Below are 20,851 nucleotides of genomic sequence, written 5' to 3' on the forward strand. Positions count from 1 at the left end.
TTAGCCACAGTGTGTGTATGTGTGTGTGTGTATAAACTTTTTGGCCATGTGTGACACAGAATGTTGAACTGGATGGGCCATTGGCCTGATCCAGCATGGCTTCTTTTATGTTCTTTCAGGCCGTTACAATGCCTATTCAAAATAGCATGCCTTTAATGATTTCTGGAAGGCGTCTGGGTTATGACTTTACTTAATGGTCTCTTGTGAAAGAAAACCAGTGAGAACTAGTCCAACTGAATGGCCTCTAGGTACATAATTCACAGAATCAACTAGTACAGCCAGTTTGGTGTAGTGGTTAAGTGCACAGACTCTTATCTGGAAGAACCGGGTTTGATTCCCCACTCCTCTTTTTGCAGCTCTCTCAGCCCCACCCACCTCAGAGGGTGTCTGTTATGGGGGAGGAAGATAAAGGAGATTGTGAGCCGCTCTGAGATTCAGAGAAGAGGGTGGGATATAAACCCAGTATCTTCATCTTCAGTGTTCTAATGCACAGAATCAGCATTGCTGTCAGATGGCCACCTAAACAGAGGCTAGATGGCCATCTGACAGTAATGCTGATTCTGCGACTTAGGCAGATCGTGAGAAGGAGGGCAGGAAGGGCTGCATCCATGCTTCGTTTTCGTTGCCCTTCCTTACATGCCCAGGGAAATGCTGATTACCGCTTTGGCGTAAGTCAACAATTTTTCTCCAGGCCAGTTTGGCAAGGAATCCTGGAGATTTTTGCTATCTTCTAGGGTCATTGGGAACATATGTATTTGTGTGTGGGAAGTATGTTCTTATACCACAGCTTATCTCTGTCTGGGGCAGTGATGCTCTGTATTCGTGTGCTTTGGGGGGGGCACAGTGGAAGGGCTTCTAGCCCCACTGGTGGATCTCTTGATGGCACTTGGGGTTTTTTTGGTCACTGAGTGTTGGACTGGATGGACCATTGGCCAGATCCAACATGGCTTCTCTTATGTTAAGTATTTTTGAATTCTCTGCATTGTGCAGGGGGCTGGACTAGAAGACCCTGGAGTTCCCTTCCAACTCTATGATCCCTATGAATGGCCTCTAGGTACAGCTTTGTGCGCAGAGGAAAATAAAGGTCCCCTGTGCAAGATCCAGTTGTTTCCGACTCTGGGGTGACGTTACTTTCACAACGTTTTCACGGCAGACTTTTTACGGGGTGGTTTGCCATTCATTGCCTTCCCCAGTCATCTATGCTTCCCCCCACCCCCAGCAAGCTGTGGACTCATTTGACTGACCTCGGAAGGATGGAAGGCTGAGTCAACCTCGAGCCAGCTAACTGAAAATCCAGCTTCCACCGGGGATCGAACTCAGATCGTGAGCAGAGTTTAGGACTGCAGTACTGCAGCTTTAACACTCTGCGCCACAGGGCTCTTTTGTGCACAGAAGACATTAATAAAAAGCTATTCCTAACTGTCCAGGGCAGACTCAGTGGCATAAAAAGGTAAAAGGAGAGCCAGTTTGGTGTAGTGGTTAAGTGTGCAAACTCTTATCTGGGAGAACCAGGTTTGATTCCCCACTCCTCCACTTGCACCTGCTGGAATGGCCTTGGGTCAGCCATAGCTCTTGCAGAAGTTGTCCTTGTAAGGGCAGCTGCTGTGAGAGTTCTCTCAGCCCCACCTACATCACAGGGTGTCTGTTGTGGGGGAGAGACGATAAAGGAGATTGTAAGCCACTCTGAGACTATGATTCAGAGAGAAGGGAAAGAAAAGGTCCCCTGTGCAAGCACCAGTCGTTTCCGACTCTGGGGTGACGTTGCTTTCACAACGTTTTCACAGCAGACTTTTTATGGGGTTGTTTGCCATTACCTTCCCCAGTCATCTACACAGAGAGAAGGGCAGGGTATAAATCTTCAGTTGTCGTCTTCTTCCTCTAAAAGTAATCCCCTGTGCAAGCACCAGTCGTTTCCGACTCTGGGATGACGTCGCGTCACGACGTTTTCACGGCAGACTTTTTACAGGGTGGTTTGCCATTGCCTTCCCCAGTCGGTGGCATAGGGTGGTAGGCAGGGCTCTTTTTCTAGCAGGAGCTCCTCTGCATATTAGGCCACGCCCCCGATGTAGCCAATCCTCCAAGAGCTTAGAGGGCTCTTAGTACAGGGCCTACTGTGAGCTCCAGGAGGATTGGCTATCTCGGGGGCGTGGCCTAATATGCAGAGGAGCTCCTGCCAGAAAAAGAGCGCTGGGGGTAGGATATAGGTCCTAACGCTTTGCACAGCTTTGAGAGTATTAAAAAAAAATTGCTACTGGGTTACCCAGAAGAACCATTCCAGGCGTTTTTGCCTCTGCGTCCCTAGCAGAGCTAACCAAAGCAGAATGATTACCGCCAACCCTTAAATCTCAAAGCCAGGTTTTTTGTTTTTTTTTAAAATGCCAACTGTGAAAATGTTGTTTATCATATTAAGATATATTTTTGATGAGAGCGGGGGGGGGGGGGGAGAATCTGTGGGTAGATTATAAGCGTAACATAATGGGAGCCGCAAGCGCTTGCCAACGGATCTGAGCCAGAGAAAATAACTCAGAGATATTGTCATCTGTGGGCCAATTTATATTGTAAGACAGCGGGTTTCGCATTTCTCCGATGCCAGTGCAATAATGGCATATTGTAAGGCTGAAGCGTACAATGCCTACGGGGAGTAGCTCATCCTTTTTTTCATAGGCGTATTTCAAGATCCATTCAAAAGCGAGGCCTTAATAATAATAAAAAAGAAGAAACGGAGAGAGAGACACAGAGAGAGAGACAGAGCGAGAGAGAGACAGAGACAGAGAGAGAAGGAAGAAAACACAAAGAAGACATGCAGAGAGCTTCAACCCGTTTTGTTTTACCGGGCCGGAGCAAGGCGCCACCAATTTGCTAATTTAGTTGGAGCATAATTAAAAAATATACTAACGATGCACCGACGGCAGCAGGGGAGGGGAGAGGAGGCATGTTGTTCTTTTACGAGCCGCAAAAATTTCAAACAAAAGGGAAGGGGGTGGGGGGGGGGAAGAGAAAAAGCTTTTAACAGTTTTGCACGGCAGGCACGATGGGCATCTGTTCCCTAATTTGCTGTCTTCTCTAGCATCGTGTTAAGTTAGGGTACCAGCATGGCGGGTCACTCAGCGGGAGTGACCTTTTATTAATCACCGTACATCACTTACTACCGGCACGCAGCTCGTTACGGAGCTGTCTAACTCGTTGCCTTTCAAAGGCGCTTTGTACTTTCTCCTTTGTCTTTCTTCTCTGCCACTTTCGTCTGCTTCTTGCCCCTCCCCACTCCACACCCCGGACGAAAAAGAATTATACGCTTTAATGTAAAAACCCTCCGCTTTGAAATATTGTGGGCTATGTTCGTGTTGAAGTTCCCCCCACCCACCTTCTTCTTCTTTTAAAGTCACTTAGTTAATTTCCCGTGATTACAAAAAGAGACCCACCAGCCTGGATATAAGAAAAGGTAAGGCCCAGTAATCTTAGGTTTTCTTAAGAATGTCACGACACTTTTTAATAGCTGCTACTTATTATCAAAACAAGCCAAGGCTATCGTTAATTTGATTGCTCGGAACTGGCAGAAACTTCTTGCTCGAGATCAGAAGCGGCCTCTCGCCGCTGGTCTCCTGCGATGCGTTAAGGAACAGCTATGAGAACACACAGTTCTGCAGATATTAAGAAAAATAATTAACAGGTACAACTGGCAAAGACTCTAAACTTAAGGACTATTTCACATGCTCCATTTTGTTTTTAGGTGGAGATGTGAGATGGTTTAAGGGCACATCAGAAAACTCTCAGAATGAAAAGAAGAAGAAGAAAAAGAAGAAGAGGGGGAGGAGGAGAAGGATTTATACCCCGCCCTTCACTTGGAGTCTCAAAGCAGTTTACAATCTCCTTTCCCTTCCCGTCCCCACAGCAGACACCCTGTGAGGAAGTTGGGGCTGAGAGAGCTCTGACAGAAACTGCTCTTGAGAGGAACAGCTCTGAGAGAGTTATGGCTGACCCAAGGTCTTACCAGCAGGTGCAGGTGGAGGAGTGGGGAATCAAATCTGGTTCTCCCAGATTAGAGTCCGTGCACTTAACCATGACCCCGAACTGGCTCTCAGACAACAAACTATGTAAATCATACATTCTTGTACACGCATTCTAGATGGGCTCAAACAAAATATGAAACTGGGCATTCTGGGATGGGAACACCCAAACACGTTTTCATTCTGAATCACAGGGCTGTGTTGATTTGGTCCAGGACGACAGTGTGGAGGGAGTGTAACCCCCATCTGGTGCTGTTTCCCAGACCTAATCTGCTCTGCAGAAATGATGAACCTACCTAACAGGGTGGTTCGTCTGAAGAATAAAAATGGCGGAAAAGGGAAGAATGCAAGTCACTGTGACTTTCTTGGAGAACGGGCCAGATCAGAACGTGGTATATAAACAAACTTCAACCAATGGAAGTTTGTACTTCGAGGTCCAACCCTGGAAATGCATGGAATTGAGAAGGGTCATGTCCAGTGTTCCCTCTAAGCTGAGTTAGCGCGAGCTAGCTCACAGTCTTTTAGCCTTCAGCTCACACATTATTGTCTTAGCTCGGGAAAGATGACCCCAGAGCAAACTAATTTATTCAGCAGCCAAATTGCTCATTCACAACTTTAATGCCAGGAGCTCGCAAAGTAGAATTTTTTGCTCACGAGACTCCACAGTTTAGAGGAAGCACTGGTTGTGGCTCAGTGGTGGAGCATCTGTTTGTCATGCTGGAAGTCCCAGGTTCAATCCCTGGGGTCTCCAGTCAAAGCGGAATCCCCGGAGAGTCGCTGTCAGTCTGAGTAGACAATACTGACCTTTGTGGACCAACGGTCTGATTCAGTGTAAGGCAGGCTCATGGGAAGAATGCAACCCTGGAGGAGCCTGTAAAAAATCTGAAGCCTACACCACTCGATACTCTACCACCCGCTTCAGTTAAAGGATGGAAAGCTTTAAGATGTCTCGGACACTCAGGCCTGTAGCCTGGGGTGGAAGTCTAGCGGGGGTTCCTTTGCATATTAGGCCACACACCCCTGATATAGCCAATCCTCCAAGAGCTTACAAAAAAAGAGCCTCGTAAGCTCTTGGAGGATTGGCTACATCAGGGGTGTGTGGCCTAATATGCAAAGGAGCTCCTGCTAGAATACCACCCCTGCCTGTAGCTAACCAGGGGTCCATGGGGTCTGACAGTTTTTGGGGGGCCCCTCAGCTCTCATCCCAGAGATGCCGCTCTCCCTCTGTCTCCGGTGTAATTTAATTGCACGGAGGGGCACCCAAGAGCAGCCACTGCCTCTCCCACGCCATTTAAAGGGTGAGCCTATTATCGGCTGGCTCGAAATCACACAGGATAAAATGGTTGGCCCCCATCAGCTTCCTGCTTTCACCTCCATGGTCCCGTCCCTCCACGGCCCTCCCATGGCCCCCTCCCTTCGCTGCCCCTAGTTATGGTGCTGCGCAGGGGTGGAATTCTAGCAGGAGCTCCTTTGCATATTAGACCACAGACCCGTGATTTAGCCAATCCTCTAAGAGCTTACAAAAAAGAGCCTTGTAAGCTCTTGGAGGATTGGCTACATCAGGGGTGTGGCCTGATATGCAAAGGAGTTCCTGCTAGAATTCCACCCCTGGTGCTGCAGACGATGCAACCTGACTGACAGCCTCTCTCCCCCCGCCCCGCCCTCCCAAACGGATGAACCCTTCCAAAAAACGATGACTCACCAGCCATTTGTTGAATGCCGCTGAAGGCACCCAAGTTACTGGAGGAGGTTGCTTGCTGCAGAAGCTGCGGAATCAAGAAACGACAACATTAATGAGGTTAATCGCGCTACAAGTTAAGCTTAAAACAAAATTATCTGAATCAAATTAAATTTGGGATACTTATAGTTTCCTTTACATTTATACAGTCTCTTGCTTCTGCCTGGTGTTGGAATGAAGGTCCCCAGAGTCGATGCTGTAAATCCATATTAATGTCTAATCTCTATTAAGAAACACACAGACACTGGGGAAACTCAATAACATTGCTGCTTTAAAACAATTAATCAATTTACTCTTTTTTTAACAGCCAGGTGTTAAATCTATTTCAGCCCAACATAGCGTGACTAATCACCGCCCTCCGCAGTTTAGCGGTTACCATAACTCATCTCCGTCAATCACGGGCTGTTTCCCACCTCCCCGCTTAAAACACACAGGCTCGCTTCTTGGATATCACTCAACGGCACTCGTTAGCGCTAGAACCCAAGTTCTTGTTGGCCCACAAGCGTGGGGGGCGATGCCGAATTAAGGGGCAGGAGGGCCCTATCACACTCTCTGATTTTTGCGTCATGCTTTCCCCAAATGGCTGCCCTCACCACCCACTCCCACTGAAGCCGTGGGCTATGTTCACACATGCATACAGATCCCGGGATGACTGCAACACCCAGCGATTACTTGCACAGATGAATTGGCCAATGCCTGGCCCAGGAGGAATTTTTCCAAGCAGTGCAAAAGCACTGCCTTTCGACGGGGGCAAATCGCACACCCCACCGCCAGTCGTCACATGCGCCCAATCGCCTGACGACTGCCACCGACATCCACACTGATTTCCCGCTAGCGTTGCTCCACCCCCAGGCTTCTGTTTTTCTCAAAGCAAGCGACAGATCCCCCAGTTGCTCTGCGGGTGTATCCTTCCTGAGCCACGGCAACCTCCGATTCTCTGCGCAGCAATGTAATGCTGAAAAGACGGCATCAAAAAATGGCGCAGGGAACTGGAGGCTGCCGTGGTTCAAAATGCACCCCTGGAGCAATTGATGGGAACAGGGGTCGTTTTGTAGAAAAAGAGGTGGCGGAGCTCATTAGCGTAACTCATTAGCATATGCTGCTTCCCACCAGTCAAGAGCAATCTGAAAGGAGAGTCCTGGGCGAGCGAGGCCTGCTTGGGCTGGCTAGAGATCCAGCCAGCCCAAGCAGACCTCGCTCGCCTGGGGCTCTCCTGGGCCATCCCCCTCCCCCACAGCCAAAAGGCCAGAAAGCCATCTGCCACCCAAAATTACATAAGAAGTGGAGAAAGGGTTGTGCGGGCTTCTCCAGGGGTTAACAAGGGCTCCTGGGGGCGTGGCAAAGCTCCTGGTGGCTGGCTCCTGGTGGCTGGCTGGCTGCCCGCTCTCCTAATCCAGGGACCTTTATGCAGCTGCACCTACTATTCAATGGACAAGACAGGTGGGAAGGAGAAGGGGGAACCCTCAGAAAGGTTCAGGAGCTGTGCACGTGAGCTCCTGCTGAATTAAAGGCCTTGATGGGAAATTTATCACTTGAGCCAAGGAGGGCGGTGGAAAACAGAAGCCGCAGGGTGGAGCAAGGCTTGTGGGAAACCAGTTCCAGCGATCATTTGCATGTGTGTAAATGGGCCCAAGCACGTATCTATAACCTTCCAGGTAGAATTTCCACAGCAACGCAAAGAATTGCCTGCCAAAGGATAGATCCAAGTGGGCAGCCGTGTCAGTCTGAAGCAGCAGCACAAAGTAGGAGCCAAGCTGCACCTTTAAGACCAACAAAGTTTTATTCAGAATGTAAGCTTTCGTGTGCTTTAAGCACACTTCCTCAGACGAGGAATCAGGCACAGTGAGCAGAGCTGCCTGATTCCTCGTCTGATGAAGAGTGCTTAGAGCACACGAAAGCTTACGTTCTGAATAAAACTTTGTTGGTCTTAAAGGTGCCGCTTGGCTCCTACTTTGTCAAAGCAGAGCAGTTCGAGTGTTCTGCCGGTTCACACATGAATGACGTTGTGATGCCAAGCAACGTTGAAGGGATGGTAGCTCAGTGGTAGAGCATCTGCTCGGGAAGCAGAAGGTCCTAGGTTCAATCCCTGGCATCTCCAGAAAAGGATCCAGGCAAATAGGTGTGAAAAACCTCAGCTTGAGACCCTGGAGAGCCGCTGCCAGTCTGAGGAGACAAGACTGACTTTGATGGACCGAGGGTCTGATTCAGTATAAGGCAGCTTCATATGTTCATATGTTCAATGTTTTGTGTGTCTTAATAGAGCATCACAGATTGAACATCCCAAAGAAAATATCTGGATTTGTATTTCATTGTAAAAGGCATGAATTCAGTTGCTGGTCATCAAGTGAGTTTCATGCATGTGTGAATCCCAAAGCCTAGCGGCAGACAAAGACAGAATCATGCGCTCATGGGATCTATAATCCCTCTGGACATTATATCTTGGTTTGGCTGCTCTATATGCAGAGCAATTTACTAGGGTTATACAATCCCACACAACTGAGAGCTGGGGTAGCATTTTCCATTGAACCCGTGCTTTGCAAATGGCTTTTTAAGACGCACAGAAGACTTCGATGAGAAACAGCCCCCTAAATCAATTAAAACATTCCTACCGCCCAAAGATATGACCAAACCATTTTTCGTTATCATCGCTGGGGCTTTACTTGTCTCTAACGACAGGATAAGGGATCATTCTTCTGTGTTCCCAACAGTGCCTAGGTGCGTAACTCAAGGGTACACAATGAAGCTAGCGGGCGATAGATTCAGGACAGACAAAATTAAATACTTCTTTACTAAGCGAGTGATTGTGTTGTAGCAGGAACTCCTTTGCATATTAGGCCACACACCCCTAGCCAATCTTCCTGGAGCTTACAGTAGGCCCCGTACTAAGAGCTCTGTAAGCTCTTGGAGGATTGGCTACATCAGGGAGGTGTGGCCTAATATGCATAGGATTTTCCTGCTACAAAAAATGCCCTGCATTGTAGAATTCATTGCCAGTGGACATAGTGGTGGCTGTGAGCATAGACAGCTCCAAGAGGGGAGCTGGATTTGCCTCTGTGTACATTGGTTGCAAAAGTGATACCTCGTTAACAGAGCACATGCCTTAGAAACAGAAGGCCCCGGGCTCTCTTCTCAACATCTTCAGCCTTGCAGGTGGCAGGACTTTCAGAGACTGCTTGAACACATGAATCAGACCTTTGGTCCATCAAAAACAGTATCGTCTAGTCTCTGACTGGCAGCCGCTCTGAAGGTCTTTCACATCACCTACTGGCGGATCCCTTAATTGGGGATGCTGGGGACTGAACCAGAGACCTTCTGCATTCCAGGCAGATGCTCTGCCCCTGAGCCACGTCTGCTCCCTCTTCCCAACTCCTTGGAGAGCTGCAATGGCTAGACAGACACAGTCAGGGGTGGAATTCTAGCAGGAGCTCCTTTGCATATTAGGCCACACACCCCTGATGCAACCAATCCTCCAAGAGCTAACAAGGCTCTTTTGTGTAAGCTCTTGGAGGACTGGCTACATCAGTGGGGTGTGTGGCCTAATATGCAAAGGAGCTCTTGCTAGAATTCCACCCCTGGCAGTGAGGGTCCCTAGTTCAGTACTTGACTGTGTTCCAGGATCAAGGAGCTAAACTGATCTCCCTGCATTCCTGATCTTCCATGTCTCCCCCTCCCACCACCATTTGTCCCTTAAGGGAAACACACAGGAAAATTCAAGGGACATTCTGAAAGCGGGACAAGGACATGGGACCTAATTAAGCCCCACACATTGCAACTTTGATCCAAATCATGTCCGCCCAACACAGCTGTGCAGGGCTCTTTTTTTTTTGTAGCAGGAACTCCTTTGCATATTAGGCCACACACCCCTGATGTAGCCAATCCTCCAAGAGCTTACGGGGCTCTTCGTACAGGGCCTGCTGTAAGCTCCAGGAGGATTGGCTACATCAGGGAGGTGCGGCCTAATATGCAAAGGAGTTCCTGCTGCAGAAAAAGTCCTGCCGCTGTGTTGTCCCTAGGAAAAGAGCCGCAATATCCTTTCACAGGCCTTCCGCCATCCCTTCTAGCTAAGCCCTCCCAGAGCACCTGTAACAGCGCCATCAATTTACACGGCAATTTAACGAACCCCTAGGCTTCAGACCCTATTCTGCTAAGATAAAATATTGCAGTTTGATTCCAAAGTGCTCCGTAATCAAATCAGAAGATGACTTACAGCCAGGTACTGTGGCGTCAGTCCTCCAAGACCAGTGAGATTCCCCCAGGTGGCAGTGTTGAGTTGCTGCATTTGTTGCGCCAGCTGCTGCTGTAAACGTCGCTGCTCCTTGTCCTTTTGAGTATCGGCAAATTTCACGACTATTGGTGAAGAGCAGCCCTGTGATTGGACAGATGGGGGGGAGGGAATCACTCTAGCACATTTTGGCCTGAGTCTTGACCAGAGGAATGCTCTCCCTTTCAACCACTGCAGAACTGTGCTAGTTTTCATCGACTCCTGTAAAGGGGCGCGCTGATACTGCAGAAAGGCACAGGCGGCACTCTGAAAACATTTGCCATTATTCCCTCTTACCTTCGTTTTGAACGTCTTTTACTGTGCAGTCCTAACAGAGTTCCACCCTCCTACAACCAGCGCAGTCAACGGGCTTAGAAAGGGCATAACTCTGTTTAGGATGGCATTAATAATATCCTTTTAGGATACAGAGTAAAGTTGCTTTTGTTAAAAAAAAAACAGCATTCCTATGTTTTCTTGTTGTTAGTTTTTAATAACGGCAGGAATTGGGAAAAGGGGGGAAATCCACCAAGATATGCAAAGCTCAGAATTTCTCTCCCCTGCCCCCCCCCCCCAAACCCCATAAATTCCTGTTTCTAAATACTCTTCCTTGGAAGTTACTGATTTCGGGCAAGCATATTTAGCATTTGATTGTTAAAGGAGAATCCGGGCTACAGAGAACTACTATGGAAGCCTGTCTGGAATTAACAGTAGCTATGCAAACATAGTTTTCTGACCTTTGGATCAGGGCTTTTTTTGGGAGCAGGAACGCTCAGGAACGCAATCCCGGCTGGCTTGGGGTCAGGAGTGTGTGGCCTAATACGCAAATGAGTTCCTGCTGGGCTTTTTCTATAAAAAAAGCCCTGCTTCGGATATGAAACGCACGCCCTTTCGTTTCATGGTGCAGTAGAAGGGGAGGCATCTTTGGTCCCCTCCCTCCTTATCTGTGCCTCTCTCCCACCCTTACCTGCTGCGGGGAGTAGAATTGCAGGTGTGACAGAGGGATGGAGGAGGGACACATGGACAGGCTTCCTGCTCGGGAGGTGGTGGGCTCTCCTTCCTTGGAGGTTTCTAAACAGAGGCTAGATGGCCATCTGACAGCAATGCCAATTCAGTGAACGTAGGCAGATCATGAGAAGGAGGGCAGGAAGGGTTGCGTCAGGGCTTAGTTCTTATGGCTCCTTCTGACATACCCGGTGTGTGTGGGGGGGTGCCGGTTGCCACTTTGGAGTCAGGCAGCAATTTTTCTGGCCAGTTTGGCCAGGGATCCTGGAAGGGTTTCCCCTACCCCCCTTGCCATCTTCTGGGTGTGAAGCAGGTTTCACTGGGAGTGCGTGTGGAGGGAAGTATTTGTGAATTTCCTGCATTGTGAAAGGGGCTGTACTAGATGACTCTGGAGGTCCCTCCCAACTCTTTGATTCTATGACAAGTCTATGAAAAGGAAAGGTGGGAGGAGATGCAATTGTCTTCTCTCCTGGTGTGCTAGAAGTTGTAAAGGTGTTCGGGATAAAAAAGAAAAGCCTGTTTTTTTGGGGGGGGGGGGGCGGGGTTCGGGTATATTGAGCGCCCCGAATATTAGTATGTCCCGATATTTCCCAATCCGGATACTGACGTGGTATTCAGATTCAGCAAATACTTGGGAAACCCAATTTTCTCCAGCTCCATTGCACCATATTGCGACCATTATAGTCAATGGTCCCCAAAGGGTATAATGGAGGATCAATCCTGGGGTATGTGGGGCTTTGGGAGGCTATTTTTCGAGCTAGAGGCACCAGATTTGCAGCATAACTGCAAAAAAGAAAAGAAAAAGAAACCAAGTCCCAAAAGGATTTTATGGACTCGCAAAGAAGGTGCCCCATTTCCCCATTGGTTTCAATGGATTGTGGTCCCTTTAAATGCCTTCTTCAAGACACATGACTCTGCAGCGAGCAAATTCCAAACGCATTTAAAGGGCTCACCTGGATATCATCAGATCCTGGAAGCTAAGCAGGGTCTAGTATTTCAAATGGCAACATCCAAGGAATACCAAGGTTGGGATGCAGGGGCAGGCAATTGCAAATGACCTCTAAAAATGTCTCTTGCCTTAAAAACAGGTCTAACTCACCTCCTAGTGGTGCATAACACTAAAAGAACTAGAACGTCTGGCTACCAGATAATCTTAGGATCTCCCAGATATTCTATACACAATGCCATATGATAATTAAATTAATTAGTCCCTTTAAACACCTCCAAGCGGCAAGTTCTCCTGGAAAGCATTTAAAGGGACTGCCATCCCTTTGAGCTCACTTGCCACAGAGTTGTGCGACTTGGAGAAGGCATTTAAAGGGACCACAATCCCTTTAAATGCCTTTTAAGTCCGACTATCTGAAAATATTTTAGACAGGCAAACAGTAACTGACTGAACCAATATCCAAAAAATACTGATAAGGTATTTTTCAGCTCAGAGTGAGCCAAATGCACACCCCCTAATCACAGGTTGCACAACCATATGCACAAAAGCATGCTTTACATTGGGGGTGGAATTCTAGCAGGAGCTCCTTTGCATATTAGGCCACACACCCTTGATGTAGCCAATCCTCCAAGAGCTTACAATAAAAAAGCCTTGTAAGCTCCAGGAGGATTGGCTACATCAGGGGGTGTAGCCTAATATGCAAAGGAGCTCCTGCTAGAATTCCACCCCTGCTTTCCATGATTGCAAAGGCACACAGACTGTACCCATAGTCTTTTGGGTACAGTCCATATAGTTTCCACAGGATGGGAACAGTGTGGCTGATGTTCTCCGGACAAAGACCTTTGCATGACTTGCTCCTCTGAAATTCTTGGATGCCTGCTGCAAAACATGTTCCTTGTTCTAGGTACACTTCTTGAGCGTCGTGTCATTTTCGATCACTTCTAATCCAGGTAACTGAAACTACTCTGTTGGTGGGTGGATGTCTTGGAAGATAGGACCCATTGTATTCTATGGGACCATAAGATAGAATGGCCCATAAGGGGGTGTCATTTTTTAAATTTGCCCCCTCCCCCTCCAAAAATTTGTAGACCTGGTCCTGCTCACAGTCTTCCTGATATGTGCAGAAGATCGGCTCCTAGTACATGCACTTGTAGCAGTATAAATTGGAAGAATCAAAACCACAACTGCTTTTTTTGTATGGAAAATTAATGGCCAGATGGGCATTTATTCGAGGATTTATTTAACAACTTTTAATCCCACCCTGAGGTCCAGTGTAAGGGGACGGAATGGTCCCCTGTGCAAGCACCAGTCGTTTCCAACTCTGGGTTGATGTTGCTTTCACAACGTTTCCACAGCAGGCTTTTTACGGGGTGGTTTGCCCTTGCCTTCCCCAGTCATCTACACTTCCCCCCAGCAAGCAGGGTACTCATTTTACTGACCTCGGAAGGATGGAAGGCTGAGTCAACCTTGAGCCGGCTACCTGAAAACCCAGCTTCCACCGGGGATCGAACTCAGGTCGTGAGCAGAGCTTAGGACTGCAGTACTGCAGCTTTAACACTCTGCGCCAAGGGGCTCTTCCATTGTAAGACTGAGGTTCTATTCAGACAACATGATAACCTGTGCTTTATAACAGGTGATTTGATCAAACCCTAGTTATTCATGATGACTGAATGCTGACAGACCAACAAGCAGGGATTGTTGTTAGCAGGGGCGGAATTCTAGCAGGAGCTCCTTTCCACATTAGGCCACACCTCCCTGATGTAGCTAATCCTCCAAGAGCTTATAAGGCTCTTTTTTGTAAGCTCTTGGGAGGATTAGCTACATCAAGGGGATGTGGCCTAATATGCAAAGGAGCTCCTGCTAGAATTCCACCCCTTGTTGTTAGCTGTGGCAATAGTGGGATTTCAAACTAGGGCTTCTAGCTGATTTTGGAACCAACTAACTGTGGTTTACTGTTTGGTATCCAACTGACTAGTTTGTTGCAACGAACTGCAGTTTGTTGAGTAGCACTGTTCCATTTAGGTGGCTTGCCAAGGAGACGGCAGTATATGGATTAAGAAGATAAACCAGGGTTTATGCACAAACCAGGATTTATTACCTGTGGTGTCATCCTAAACAGTTATACCCTTCTAAATCATTTCAAGTCAATGGACTGAGAAGTGTGTAACTTTCTATAGAATTAATTTACACTGAAAAATTGTTAAAAATGCACCCAGACCGTTTAAGCCTGGGGTGTCAAATGTGTGGCCCGAGGGCCAGATCAGGCCCTCAGAGAGCTTCTATCAGGCCTGCGAGCAACTCGCTGTTGTCTGCTTTCTTCTGCATCACCACTTGTTTTGCCAGGCTTGCTCAGCAAAGCCTCTGTTTTCTCCATTGGCTGACCAGCACATGAAGCAACATGTAGAAAAGCTTGCAATGCCCAGCCATTTCATGTTTTCTCCTGGGACTTAGGCCCAAAGCATTGATCACGAGATTTCTGTAATGAATGTCCGGAAATCAAAAGTGGGTTTGAATCTTACAGATACACACCTGAACAGCATATTCAAGATTGCTTCAGCACAGACGTTGTTTCGAGATTTTGATGCAATAATTTGGAGCAAGTGGTGTCAGAAACTGCTAAATAAATTAAATATTGCAGGAGATCTACTCTTTTAAGCATATTATAAGTTAAAAAAAAATCTTTGTGTTTGTCTGTGTCCTTTATAAAGTTTATATCTCTGCCAGCTGGCATTACATTTTATGACGCGCATGGCCCAGCCTGACAAGGTCTCATTTATGTCAGATCCGGCCCTCATAACAAATGAGTTCGACACCCTGGCTTAAGCAAACCATGATTTCACATTGTAATGAATCATGGTTTGCTTTAACTGTATGCTTTTTTCCTTCCAAAAAAAAAATTGCAGTGCAATCCTACACAGACTTACACGCTCCTCAGCAAATTTGATTTCAATCGATTTGACTTCTGAGCCCGCTTGAGTTCAATGCGGCTAAGAAGATCTTAAAGTTGGAATTCTCCTCCTTTTTCTTTAGGCGCTACATGAGATTTTGATGAGGTTTAACTACGATTAACTGCTCCAACTTTATACAGCTGCAGTGCTTAGGGCTCTCTGTGGGATTCACTTTTAAGCAAATTCACTAAGCTACATGCTCGTTCTATTCTTTTCCACTCCACACCCACTAGGGCTAACAATCCCCAGGTGGGGGCAGGGGATTCCCCAGTTTGGAGGCCCTCCTCCCGCTTCAGGGTCATCAGAAAGCGGGAGGAGGGGGAGGAAAATGTCTGCTGGGAACTCTATTATTCCCTATGGAGACTTATGGAGAATTGATCCGCAAGTATCTGGGGCTCTGGGGAGGGCTGTTGTTTTGAGGTGGAAGCACTAAATTTTCAGTATAGCATCCAGTGCCTCTCCCCAAAATACCCCCCAAGTTTCAAAAGGATTGGACCAGGGGATCCAATTCTATGAGCCCCAACGGAAGGTGCCCCTATCCTTCATGAGTTCCTGTGGAAGGAAGGCATTTAAAAAGGTGTGTGGTCCCTTTAAATGTGATGGCCAGAACTCCCTTGGAGCTCAATTATGCTTGCCATACCCTTGCTCCCAGCTGCACCCCCAAAGTCTCCTGGCTCCACCCCCAAAGTCCCCAGATATTTCTTGAATTGGACTTGGCAACCCTAACACCCCCCAATCCCCACCCCCCAAATCGATGCGATCTTTTCTCTAAAAAGCCATCAGGCTTTATACAAGTCAACGCTTATGAAATTAACCGTAGCAAGAATCTGCGCTGTGTGATGTCCAACTATCGGCATGCTTGTTTCCCAACAATCATGCTTAGAAAGGGACATTTTGGGTGCAAGAGGTAACACGCTAAATAAATTCTATGATGAAACAGAGATCATTTTTAACAGCTCTTGCACCCTTGAGCAAAGTAGTATTCTTTCTCTAGGCCCCCCCTGTTCAATTCATTTTAGATGAGGGGGAGAAAGTCGTCCCCCTTTGGGCAGGCAAGTAAAAATCAGAGAGGGATGCTTGTAAAGATTAGAGGGGAGTTCTCATGCTATGAAACTGCTTCCTGCCAAATTGTTTGAAACATGAATGCGCACACACACAAAAGGTTCTTTAAAAAATTGAGACCAGTTTAAATGGTAGACCACAGGGGTGGAATTCTAGCAGGAGCTCCTTTGCACATTAGGCCACACACCCCAATGTAGCCAATCCTCCAAGAGCTTGCAAGTCTCTTTTGTTGTAAGCTCTTGGAGGATTGGCTACATCAGGGGGCATGGCCTAATATGCAAAGGAGCTCCTGCTAGAATTCCACCCCTGGTAGACCAGGCAACTTGAGAGATTTGGATTCTGTTTCATGTAGTAATTCCTAGAAGTAAGAAACCATATAGCGCATTCCCAGTACACATATGAAACTCTTTAAAAAATCCCTTTCAGAAAGGAACAGAAATAAATTTCATGGACAGGAAAATGAGATAGTGGTTCCAGTCTACGGTCTTGCATCTATGAGCTCTGCTGACAGCTGATATTGTATTTATGAATGCTTAACTGGCAGTAAATTGTATAAACAATATTGTAGCACTTTATGAATCTATAATTCTTTTTTTTTTTTTTTGCTTCTGTCTGCTTCATATTTCATCAGCGCGGCACTTCCAAGTGAACAAAACATCATAAAGACTGAAATCACATTTACCAAAATGGCTGCTTCGTATGAGAGCAGAATTGTTATTTTTGCAACTAATTTGTTCCCCATTTTCTATGTATATGTGTGTGTGTGTGTATGAGTGTGTGTCCATCAAATCGTGTTTGTGTATAATTTCACACATATATACAAACGAAATTCAGATATGATATAATCACAACATACTAAGATATAGATACAGAGGAAGGAAGATAAATAGCATTATGAGAAGCCATCACATTTTGGGGGCATTTGTTGTTTTCCCACTCATTTTCATTCACATCATTGTGGATTTCAGCCTCCCATTGAAAATGTGTCTTAGCAGTGTGCGTTAAAGAAGTTAAAGACAAGGAAATCGGGGAGGGGGAGAAAAGCGTCCTTGTTTCAATTGAAATCTGATTACATGGTACATAATCTGTGCTTTTTTTTTTTTAAAAAAAAAGAATTTTCTTTACATTAAACACAAAACCAAAGGACCCAGGGGCATTTGCGCTTCTGGCAGAGTCTCCGGATTTAATATTAGCTATTGAAAATCAACTCTTTAACATAACAACACTGACATTTAATAGCCAAAGAGGAGGAAATGGAAGAGCATATTGACCTAAATCAATGTACTCTCTTTCTCCTACTGTTTGCTGTTTTAAAATGACAGTCATTTTCCTATTTAATTTCGTCTCATATGGTTCCCTCCCCTTCAAGTACCACTAATGAACTTCCCCCCGCCCCCCCCCCCAGCTGTAGCCTAGGGCTACCAAGCCCCCCGCCTGGGCAGGGGTTCTCCCACCTGGGAGGTTCCCAACCCGCTGGCCCACATTGGGCCGGCAGGGGGAACCACCCCCAACGTTGCCAGCACGCGCTGGCCACTCTAGGCATTTCCAGGAAAACTCTATGGTTTTTCCAGATGCTCTATCATTCCGGGAGGGAAAACTCTATGGTACAATAGGTACCATAGAGTTTTAACCTCCCAAAATGCTAGAGCGTCCGGGGGAAAACCATGAGTGATGATGTCACTCATGGGTGATGTCATGGGTGATGTCATCACGCCACAGGCGCGAAGGGAGGAGGCCGCGGGGGACTTGGCAACCATACTGTTGCCTGATGGTCTCTTCTAAGGGTTACTTTTCAAAGACATTCGTATTCTTTCAAGAGTCATGCTGATGCCTGAAATGAATAGGAACGCAATGGCAGAAACCTGGGCAGGGGTGGAATTCTAGCAGGAGCTCCTTTGTATACTAGGCCACACACCCCTGATCTAGCCAATCCGCCAAGAGCTTACAAGGCTCTTTTTTGTAAGCTCTTGGAGGATTGGCTACATCAGGTGTGTGTGTGGCCTAATATGCAAAGGAGCTCCTGCTAGAATTCCACCCCTGCACCTGGGTATAAGCTTTACATACAGACCACCTGCTGCTTTCCCGTATGTCTCAGAAGGTTGGGGGGGGGATTCCTTTTGACCCCAGGAAATGTTATTCTGGTAGTCCTGAGACCTTCAGCAGCCTGAATAGCCCCAATTAGCCTGAGTTTGTCAGAGCCTGGAAACCAAACAGGTCAGTTGCGGTTAGTACTTGGATGGGAAACACCAAGAAAGCCAAGATCACCATGCAAAGGAAGGCAATGGCAAATCACCTCATCTCCTCTCTTGCCTCAAAAGACCTATGAGGGGATTACAATATGTTGGTTGTGACTTGATGGCTCTTATTATTATTAATGAGATTGTGATGATCCTGGGCCTAGTGAGGGCTACAAGCTCCAGAGAAGCTTGCCTAGGAGTTACTAAAGAAAGCCTACATTTCCCAGGATCCCCTCTGTCCCTCTGATTGGGTGGCAAGGTTTTGGAGGGAAACTAGCCCAGAGAGGGGTGGGACCTGGGAGGAGAGCATAAAAAGGGGCAAGCACAGACAGGGTGTGTTCTTTCCTGGAGAGGCTGCAGGCAGAGAGGTTCTCTGTCTAGAGAGGTTGCAGACAGAGAAGGAGTGCTCTCTGGAACAGGCAGTAGGAAGATCCCTCACCCAAGGGAGGTGGTGAGTTTTGGTATTAGAGTAGGGACTGTATAGCTAAACAGGTCAGGGCTTTTGTTTATTTGCACCAACCTTTACTGTTTCATATTCAATCTAGCACTATATCTTCATATAGCATATATGAAGATATCTTCATATTCATATAGCACTAAATCTTTATTACCCACTTATTGTTTTTAGAGCACTAATAATACACATCTTTTGTTGTTATACTGCCTGGGTTCTCACGTCTCCTTGGTCACAGTTAAGAGATATTTATTAATAAGGAAGACAAGGGTGGTTGGGTGCTCTGGGCCCACCCATGCAGACCCTTACTGGAGCGGTGGCAGCCAGTAGAAGGCCCTCCTAGGTCCTTGCTGTGTGACAGAGATCTACAAAAACAAAAAGCCACATGGGGACAGGGACATGAGATGCATTCAACAGAAAACTGGGCGAGTGGAAAAGGTGGTAAGGGTTCAACCCCATGTGTCTTTGAAAAGGCACACAAGAAACTATCTTGCGCACATATTCACACATATGGCTGAGGCCAGGTTTTCCAAGGTTTGATAGCAATTTTGGAATGTAAGCTGCAGGAACCCCGCACAGGCATTGAAAGATGCTTGCTTGTATCAAGGGATTAGACTACATGGCCTTTCTGGTCCGTTCCTACTTTCTGATTCGTTGGTTTTCACCAATGCAATGTCAGCACCTTTCACTTTGGGTCTTGTGCAGGGTTTTTTTTTGTAGCAGGAACTCCTTTGCATATTAGGCTAAGCCCCCGTGAGGTAGTCAATCCTGGAGCTTCCAGCAGGCCCTGTACGAAGAGCCCTGTAAGGAATTCTAGCAGAACCTCCTTTGCCTATTAGGCCACACACCCCTGATGTAGCCAATCCTCCTGGAGCTTCCAGTAGGCCCTGTAAGAAGAGCCCTGTAAGGAATTCTAGCAGGACCTCCTTTGCTATTAGGCCACACACCCCTGATGTAGCCAATCCTCCTGGAGCTTTCAGTAGGCCCTGTACGAAGAGCCTTGTAAGGAATTCTAGCAGGACCTCCTTTGCCTATTAGGCCACACACCCCTGATGTAGCCAATCCTCCTGGAGCTTACAGTAGGCCCTGTACGAAGAGCCGTGTAAGGAATTCTGATGAGGCCAATCCTCCTGGAGCTTACAGTAGGTCCTGTACGAAGAGCCCTGTAAGGAATTCTAGCAGGACCTACTTTGCCTATTAGGCCACACACCCCTGATGTAGCCAGTCCTCCTGGAGCTTACAGTGGGCCCTGTGCGAAGAGCCCTGTAAGGAATTCTAGCAGGACCTACTTTGCCTATTAGGCCACACCCTCTGATGTAGCCAATCCTCCTGGAGCTTACAGTGGGCCCTGTGCGAAGAGCCCTGTAAGGAATTCTAGCAGGACCTCCTTTGCCTATTAGGCCACACACCCCTGATGTAGCCAATCCTCCTGGAGCTTACAGCAGGCCCTGTTCAAAGAGCCCTGTAAGGAATTCTAGCAGGACCTCCTTTGCCTATTAGACCACACCCCCTGATGTAGCCAATCCTCCTGGAGCTTATAGTAGGCCCTGTACGAAGAGCCCTGTAAGGAATTCTAACAGGACCTCCTTTGCATATTAGGCCACACCCCCTGATGTAGCCAATCCTCCTGGAGCTTATAGTATTCCCTGGATTGGCTACATCCAGGGTGTGTGGCCTGAAATTCAAAGGAGTTCCTGCTACAAAAAAGCCTCAGTGCTTCCACTTAAAGCACGGAACAGCAGAGTATTCAATGATTCAGTTGACTGGAGACTCCTGTTGCTGCATAGCAGTTCTCAGGGGTGGAATTCTAGCAGGAGCGGCTTTGCATTTTAGACCACACACTCCGATGTAGCCAATCCTCCAAGAGCTACAAGAAAGAGCCTTGTAAGCTCTTGGAGGATTGGCTACATCAGGGGTGTGCGGCCTAATATGCAAAGGAGCTCCTGCTAGAATTCCACCCCTGCCAGTTCTAGAAAACAGTTGAAGACAGCTGGGCAAAACATAACAAGGGACTATCACCAGTGCTTCTGTTTTGCGAAGGGGAGAAACAACAGGCCTCAGATGAGCTGCTGCCTACGTACATTCCAACATCACCTTCAGGATTCTCCACCAGCGTGTCTACCTGACTGCAGACTGATTTAAGAGCTCTCACCCACAGTAGCAGGGTGGAGTGGCTGTCTCCTGATGAAGCTGCTGAGC

General features: G+C 47.3%; 1 protein-coding gene across 16 annotated transcripts in view; it reads right to left on the reverse strand.

Annotated features, from left to right (window-relative positions):
- CELF2 (CUGBP Elav-like family member 2) overlaps nt 1-20,851 on the reverse strand; it is a 554,552-nt gene that overhangs the window by 70,666 nt on the left and 463,035 nt on the right. For 8 of the 16 annotated variants that reach the window (XM_060245946.1, XM_060245945.1, XM_060245947.1 and 5 more), the window contains 3 exons: nt 9,950-10,108; nt 5,882-5,965; nt 5,707-5,770 (listed from right to left, as the gene is read on the reverse strand). In XM_060245946.1, coding sequence (XP_060101929.1) covers nt 5,707-5,770; nt 5,882-5,965; nt 9,950-10,108 — 307 coding nt within the window. The remainder of the gene's footprint in view (nt 1-5,706; nt 5,771-5,881; nt 5,966-9,949; nt 10,109-20,851) is intronic. The other 8 variants (XM_060245953.1, XM_060245952.1, XM_060245954.1 and 5 more) reach the window with 1 other exon arrangement.

The sequence above is a fragment of the Heteronotia binoei genome, chromosome 8 (genome assembly GCF_032191835.1).
Source record: "Heteronotia binoei isolate CCM8104 ecotype False Entrance Well chromosome 8, APGP_CSIRO_Hbin_v1, whole genome shotgun sequence".
In the NCBI taxonomy this organism is placed as follows: domain Eukaryota; kingdom Metazoa; phylum Chordata; class Lepidosauria; order Squamata; family Gekkonidae; genus Heteronotia; species Heteronotia binoei.